The 8,456-nt window shown below is 43.4% G+C and overlaps 1 protein-coding gene across 1 annotated transcript; it reads right to left on the minus strand.

The window, feature by feature from the left end:
* Positions 1 to 1,682: 1,682 nt before the first annotated feature.
* Positions 1,683 to 2,332, minus strand: LOC308638434 (cofilin-2-like). The gene has a single exon (XM_081275877.1). It carries the CDS (start codon positions 2,235 to 2,237, stop codon positions 1,740 to 1,742), a length of 498 nt encoding a protein of 165 aa, XP_081132003.1. The 5' UTR covers positions 2,238 to 2,332; the 3' UTR covers positions 1,683 to 1,739.
* Positions 2,333 to 8,456: the final 6,124 nt, after the last annotated feature.

The raw sequence follows: 8,456 nt of genomic DNA on the forward strand, positions 1-8,456 counted from the left end.
TTTCATTGCTGTGATCAAGATACCTGACACGAACAACTTAAAGGAGGGAAGTTTGATGATTGTTCAGGGTTTGAGAGTTTTCAGTCCATGGTGGGTGGGCTCCAGTGCTTTGGGCCTGCGGGGAGGTAGAACATCATGGTGGAAGGCCTGGTGGGAGAAACTGCTCAGCTCACGACAGCCAGGAGGCAGAGTGGGGTGGTGGGGACACAGGGACAAGAAATCCCCTCCCTGGGTACACCCCCACTGACATACTTTCTCCAACTAGGACACACCTCCTAAAATTTCCATCACCTCCCATCAATGTCATCAAATTATTAATTCATCAATGAATTAACTCACTGATGCCATCAAAGCCCTCAAGATCCAATCACTTCCCGAGAGCCCCACCCCTGAACACTGCTCATTGAGGACCATGCCTTCCACACAGGAGCCTTTGGAGGAGATTCCAGATCCAAATCATAATACAAGGTGCCAGTAGGACTATGTTCCTCTCTGGAGGCTCTAGGGAAGAAGATGTTTCCTTGCCTTTTCCACAGATTCTAGAGTCACATGCCTTACTCTGCTCATGGACACCTTTCTCCACCTTTAAAACTAATGACATTGTATCTCTCTGAACATTCCTCTAGAATGTAAGTTCAAATGAAAAAAAAATTTTTTTTTGGTACAAGGGTTCATTGAACCCAAGGGTGCTTGCTTAACCACTGAGCCACCTCCCCAGCCCTTTTTGAGACAGGATCTTACTAAGTTGTTTAAGGCCTCAGTAAGTTGCTAAGGCTGGCTTTGAACTTGGGATCCTCCTGCGCCAGCTTCAGAGTCACTGGGATTATAGGCGTGCACCACCGCCCTTGGCTCAAATGAATTTTTATTTTATTTTAATTGTATTTTATTTTTTTTGTAACATGCCACAATTTTTATTGCAACATGGCCATTTTTGTGAGGATGGGGAGTTTGATCTCAAAACAATGTTCCATTTAAGGCTCTTTTATACAGAAATTGCCATCATGACTGATATTCCAATATCTTTAGTGTTGCAAGACTCACATGGTAAACATAAAACTCCTACACTTATTCAGTAGTGTACACTCAATGGAAAACAAAAAGGCATTAATAACAGATATTTCTTTTAAGAAGATATGTAGGTAATAGGAATGAACACTGAGGTACTAGGATAAATTGATGACACAGTTAATGAAACTTAATTGGCATTCCTTTGGGGGGGATTAAACTCATTTAAAAAAAAGTGCTTTTAATGCATAGTGTTATATTCGTGCTGCCATGTCACAAAAGAAGGCTTGCCAAGGCAGGTGAGGTGTATGAATGCTCCAGCGCCTCACAGAACTACAATAAAGTGCAACTATAATAATACTGAAAAAAGTTCACCATCTGACTAGTGGATAATACTTTCAAGGCATTCAATCTGCTTACCCTTTGCAGTATTCTAGACTATTCACATTGACAATCACATTCATTGTAGCGCTTGCTGCAAAGGAGGCATATAACCAGTTGTTTTGGCTAAAATAAAGACAGGAAGGCATTCCTTCTACATAAAAATAACCCTATTGAAGAGTCTAATGGCAATCACTGACAGGCTGCTTAAATGAATGATATCTCCTTCATTCACTGTGTTGGAAGGGCCCAGAGGAAAGGAAAAAAAAATGAAAAAACACCTAATGCTATTCCAATGGACTGAGCTGGAGAAATGAAACCCCTTAAGATCCAGATGGCACTTGATGGTCATTTTATAATGGTTTTCCTTCAAGTGAAACTACTACATTGCCTCCCAATTTCTCTCCAAGTGTTGATCGGTCCTTAACATCATCCAAGCCATTTACTTGCCACTCGTGTTTAATACCTGTGAATTTCTTTTTAATGGCATCTTTAGAGCTAGCATAAATCATCTTGCTTTTTAAGGGTGCACTTTCCGGAGCCCAGAATATAAATACTAGGTCTTCTTTCTTAGACTCTTTTGTTTCGTATGTGGCATCGTACAAAGCATATCGGCAATCATTCAGAGGTAGCAACTTCACAAAAGATGTGTAGGGGTCCTCTACAGTATCACCAATGTCACCCACCAAGATCTGCTTTGCTTCCTCTACAATTATTTGTCTTTTGTCATCGCTTAAACAGAAGAGAACTGCTTTCTTTCTTTTTTTGATCTCCTCTTGTGTAGATTTCCTTACTTTCATATCATTAAAAACTTTGATGACTTCATCATTCAATGTAACTCCAGATGCCATAGTGCCTGTGGCTGTGACTGTGGCAGCTGCTCCGGATCCGTGGATCTGGGAGGAGGAGAAGGAGGGGCAGGCGGGCAGGCAGGTGGCTGCGAGTGCGGGGCACGCCGGGAGCTGCCTCAAATGAATTTTCAATGCAAATTCAAATTGAAAGAACAGAGTCACATCTCTCTCTGACCCTTCTCTTCTGTTTTCTGCCTCCACTTACTCACCCTCGTGAGTCAGGGACTGTAGGGCTGCATTCCTCCTGGAAGCTCTGAGGATGGGGCGCTTGCCTTTTCCAGTCTCTCCAGGCTGCCTGCTCTCCCTGGCTGGTGGCCCCTTCTCAGCATCTCTATCCTGCTTCCCTGTCACCACCTCTCCTACTGCTCACTTGGACCTTCTTGCATCCCTCCATCTCATGATTCTTTTTTTTATACCTTTTTGATTGATTGATCAATTTTATGTGGTGCTGAGGATGGAACCCAGTGCCTCACATGTGCTATAGGCAAGCACTCTACCACTGAGCCACAACCCCAGCCTGCCATCTCATAATTCTTAATGATTTTTTTTTTCAGTCCAGAGGATGGAACACAGGGCTTCATGAATACTTGGACAGCACTCTACCACTGAGCTGCATCCCCAGCCCATTTTAAAAAATTTATTTACTTTTTAATTTTAGACTGAAGTTTGCTAAACTTGCCAGGCTGGCTTCAAAGTTGCAATCCTCCTGATTCAGCCTCCTGAGTTGCTTCCTGGGACTACAGCCATGATCCTTAATTTAATGACATCTTTGAAGTCCCTTTTTCCATATTAGGTAAATTTCCCAGTTTCTGGGGACTGGGATATGCACATATTTGGGAAGTCATTATTCAGGTACCAAAGAACTCTGCATAGGGTTGCTGAGGGAAAGAAGAAAGGAAAAAAAAAACAAGATACTTACTGTGATTCTATTTATATAAAATTCCAGGAAATTTGGGCAGGTGACCAAGAACGGTGATACACTGGAGGGGTTGGAATGGGGGTTCAAATGGGCACAAGGAAGCTTTTGAGGAGGTGGATGTGTTTATTGATTGTGGTGGAGGTCACATGGGTGTACAATATCTCAAAATGGTACAGTGGATACCAGCAGCCTATTGTGTGTCATTTATTGCTCAATAAAGTTGTTAAAAATTCAGAAAGTAATGCCAAGTGCTCTTTCAAATACAAAAACAATCACTTTCACAGATGCCAGCCCCATTGGGCAGCTTTTCAAGTCTTTAGCAGCCCTTTGGGAGTCTACCCGGCTCCAAGACTAACTTCCCCATCCTCCGAGAAGAGCCATCCAATGGTGAGCCCTGCTGGCTCACATGATCCTTACCCACCAATCAGAAAGCACCTCATGCCAACTGTCAAACTGTTCAACAGTTAAACTGTCATAACTGTCAAACCACCCCCAGCTCTATAAATATGCAGAGCTGTTCCTCAATAATAGGGCATTTTCTCCAACACAAGCCTTGTTCATTCTTTCACAGCCAAACAGGTCTGGGCTGGACCAGGTCTGGTGAACACGGGTCCTTGTGGGTCCCTCAGCTGCAGGAAGTCAGCTCAGCCCCCTGCAGACCCTCTGTCCCTGTATCCTTGTCTCTGTCCCTCTCTTTCTCTCCTGCCTTCTCCCTCCCTATGACTCCTGGCCCTTCTCTTTCTTTGCCTCTGTGTTAATCTCCTCATCTGTTTCTTCCTGATTGGCTTCTGCCTCTCATCTGATCTTTTATTTTTTCACACCATGTCTTTGAGATCCTGTGTGTTTTGTGCTTATAGCACACCTTACCTGGAACCCTAATCTTATCCAGAGATCTTTGGTTTGTATTTAGGTTTCACCAAGTTTGCATTGAAAAAGACGATTCACATACCCCAGTTGTGAGAATATAGAGAAAAATAAAAATATGGAGACGTTTTCCAATAGCTGACCTGAGCGTTAACTTTTGAAATTAAGATTAAATTACATATCAATTTGGTTGATTGCATCACATTTCAAATGTTTTAGTGGCCTTGTGTGGCAACGATGAGCACATTGGACAAGGTCACTCCAAATGGCTGTGTGACTGTTGGTGAGATCCTCGACCTCTTTGTACTTTATCATAAAATGGGGAGGACAACAAAACATCCCTCAAAACACGAGGATGTAACTAACTCAGGCTCTTATGAGCACTGGGGGGTTCTTGTCTCATGCACCCAAAGAATGAAGTATGCAGACAACGATGGTGAAAATCCAGTAGTGGATTTATTAGAAGCAAACATGGAGAGCTCTCATAACATGGGGACAGTCCCAAAGTGCGCACCGTTGGAGATGCTCTCTCTACGGGTTTTTCTGTTTGATTTGATGAGGACCTAACCTTTCATTGGAAAGTCTGTTCTTGATTGTTCTCTTTTTCTGACTCAGTTGAAGGTGTATAATATTTTAAAATATATATATATATATATATATATATATATATATATATATATATTTTAGTTGTTGATGGACATTTACTTATTTATATGTGGTACTGAGAATCGAACCCAGCACCTCACACATGCTAGGGAAGTGCTCTGCCACTGAGCCACCATCCCAGCCCTGAAGATGTACAATTTTAATTTCTTTTCCCCATCCCCATAATGGGATGGTTTAATGTCTTTGTTAGCCCTAGTTTCCTGTACTTGTTCCTTAAAACAAATGAATTTCTGAGGTTCAGAATGACTGGGGTTGATTAATGTCATGGGGGTCAAGAAGCCTGGGGCAATAATACAATGTCTGGGCCTCCAGTTTGAGTGAGGCTCTCACCATTTTGTTCAGGCAACTAAGACCAAAAATCACACCCCACCACACCAAACCGAACCAAAACAGAATAAGAACCCCCTCCAACAAGCTTTAGCCTAAGGTTTTAATCTGGGGTGGTGCGACCCCCATTTTCCAAGGTTCCCATTTCTATCTCCTGCCTCAAGCACTCAGTGAGTGTCTCTGTGTAGAGCCTGTATTGCCCCTGACCAGGAAGCCCTGGGTCCTCATTCTGTGAGATGACCCCTCACAGCAGAAGCAAGGTCCTGGGGTCAGGAAAGGCTATGGTGGCACCTCTCTAATGTCAGTAAAGCAGGTTCTATCCTTGAAAAACATTATGTTTCTCTGTCCCTTCTTCATGAGTCAAAGCAGGAAGACTCAGATGCCAGGGCCTGGGTCTGGGAGGGTTTTGCTTAGCATTGCAGGAATGATGTCACCTCATTTCTCCCCAGTCCTCACCTCATTCTGTAAGAGGGCCGTGTCTGTAAAAGGGATGCACCAGGGGCATGAAGGGAGCCAGACCCAGGTCCTGTGGTTTGAATGTTGTCAAAATTCCTGCTGATGCCATTGTGACATTCTTAAGATATTGCAGCTGTGAAATTTACATACAACTGTCCTCTTGAAAGGGTAAAGTTTCTAAGCTGCAAAGCCTGAGTTAAAATGTAAAGGACTAGGTATTGTAAAGTTTCTGAACTGCACACAGAACCTTAAATTCCTGGGGCAGTTAAGACAATGCCCCACTGACCACTTAGTTGTTTAATAACCTAGGACCCTGTGCAGTTTGGCACGTAGGCATTCAGGGCCCAAACCAATCAGTTTGAATGTGTACCCCACTTAGGAGTGACCAATCACCCCCGCCCGACCAGTTCCCGCCAATGAATGTGCTGATCATGTATGAGAGTTGTTGTTCAATTTTCCCGTGCCTCATGATGATTTGTTCTGATGTATGCAAAGCCCCCGCCCTCCCCCAAAAGTGTACTTAAGCACTGCTTGACCTCTGCTCTGGGCTCTGGGCTGCTCTCCCTTCTTGAGTGAGCACAGAGCCCCAGCATGCTGGATTGGATCCTCAATAAATCCCCTTTTGCTGATTGCATGAGCCGGTCTCTTGGTGGTCTCTTCCTCCGACGTTCACGGGACCCTTACACTCTCATCCATGAGGGATGCCTCCTAATATGCCCAGTGACCCCTGACACTTTGGATAGTACTGACCCCTATAGATACTATGTTTTTTCCTATAGGAATATCTGTATGAAAAAGTTTGATAAGTTAGGCACAGCAAGAGATTAACCAAAATAACTTAGAGTAAAATAGAAGAATTATAATAACATACTGTAATAAAAGTTAGGTTGAGTTTGGTCTTTGTCTCAAAGTATTTTATTGTACTGACTCACTTTTTTTTTCTTTTTTTTTGGTACCAGGGATTGAACCCAGGGGTGGAGAAGGGCTTTGTGCCTCTGTAAGAATTACTTCCGGATTTTCCTCTCCGGGAGGATTGTCTATCTCTTCCGGAGGACTCTCTATGACTGTAGATGTTTCCTCTCTATGACCCTGACTTCTACAATCTTCCTCCAGGCTATCCTGATCTTGTTCCTGCAAGCTCAAACTTTTGGTTTAGCCCCGAGAGAGCTTTCTTTTTTAAATGGCTCAAGAGAAAAGAAATTAACTTAGCCTCAGGCAGATTTTCCATTTGAATAGACTTAATAGCTCTCTGAATGCCTTTCAATAGCTCTTCAGGGAGCCACAAACTATGGCCCATGTATTCAAAAGATAAATTTCTAAGGCCATCCAAATTTTTTGATGCCTCCAGGTAATTCATTAGAAAGGCAAATTTTTTGTAATTTCCTCCCTAATTTCTCCCAAGTATGTAAATTTGTCGAATCTTGGTCACAAAACCAAGGGCAAAATTCACCTACAACCTTTAAGAATTGTAATAACTGAGTCTTTTTTATCTGTTTTCCTTTCTGATTAATTATAGTTTCTAGAATAGTCAAATACATCTCCTTATCAGTAGAAGTTGAATTTCCCATTTTATATAATTTAACGTCTCGTTCTTTCAGTACCTCCAGGTACTTTTGTGACCCAAAATTGTCACCAATTCCTTTATCTTTATAGCGCGCTCCCACTCAATCTAGTTGAACTAAAATGTCCCTTCGTGGTCGCCAATTCCACCACACGACCAGCATGCTGGCTTCATACAAGAGGTTCGAAGCATAGAAGTTAACTAGCGAGATCAAAATAAACACACAAACTCAATTACCTTTTTCTTTGACCAGGTCTGAGACGGCCCTCCCTCTGGTTCCTGCCTTGAGCCACCTGGTGGGGCAGCGAGGCTTACTCAGGACTAGCAGGAGAGAGAGAGAGAGAGAGAGAGCACGCCAGGGAGTGGCCTTTTATTGGGGAACAAGAAATTCAGGGGAAAATTCCATCCAATGAAGGTCGAGGGGGACAGCATTCCAAGGTCAGGGTCAGTGATTGGTCTCAGGGTCAATGGTCAGTCACACCCCCACACGGATGGGCTCTCTCACCTAGAGAGGGTGGGGATTAGTTCAACACAGTTTAGCCAGAACGCCTCACACCCAGTCAGGGAGGTGCCCAATCACGTGTGAGAATGGCTTCCCACAACCCAGTTTAAAATTTAGGATCTGTCCATGTCTGGAATTTTCCATTTAATATTTTTGAACTGCAGTTGACCATGGGTAACTGAAACTCCTCCCCCAGGAGGGGATGACTGTATTTTACAAGACGATAACTTGTTCTGACCTCACAAGCTCATTCGCTGCAGGATGAATCATGACTTGAGTCTCACCTGTAGGTGACAAAGAAAAGACTTTGGACTTTTGAGTTGGTGCTGGAACAACCAATTAGATCCCCAGGGCTATTGGGAATGACTGTGTTCTGCATGTGAGAAGAACATGAGTTATTTTTCTTGGGGGGTGGTGGTGGGGGTTGAGGGGGGACCAGGCCTAATGAGATAGTTTGAATGTTCCCTCTAAAGATCATTTTGAAATTTGATTGCTTTTCTAACATTATTAAGAGAGGCATTTAAGGGCTGGGGTGGTGGCTCAGTGGTAGAGCGCTTGCCTAGCCCTTGTGAGGCACTGGTTGGATCCTCAGCACCACATAGAAATAAATAAATAAAATAAAGTCACTGTGTCCACCTACAACTAAAGGAAAAAAAAATGGGGTGGGGAGACATTTAAGGGGTCATTAGGTCACCAGGGCTCTGACCTCTGAGTGGATTAGTTGCTGTGGGGGTAGGTTAGGCATCCAGAGAGTTGTACTCCCCCCGTTCTTCTCTCTTAAGCATGTCCCCTCGCCTTTTTGCCATGTGATGACACAGTTCGAAGGCCTTCACCAAATGCAGCACCATGCTCCTGGGCTTCACAGCCTGAACCAAATAAATTTCTGTTCATTATCAACCACTCAAGCTCTGATATCCAGTTACA

The sequence above is a fragment of the Spermophilus citellus genome, assembly GCF_964194105.1.
Source record: "Spermophilus citellus genome assembly, chromosome: 18".
Classification (NCBI taxonomy): domain Eukaryota; kingdom Metazoa; phylum Chordata; class Mammalia; order Rodentia; family Sciuridae; genus Spermophilus; species Spermophilus citellus.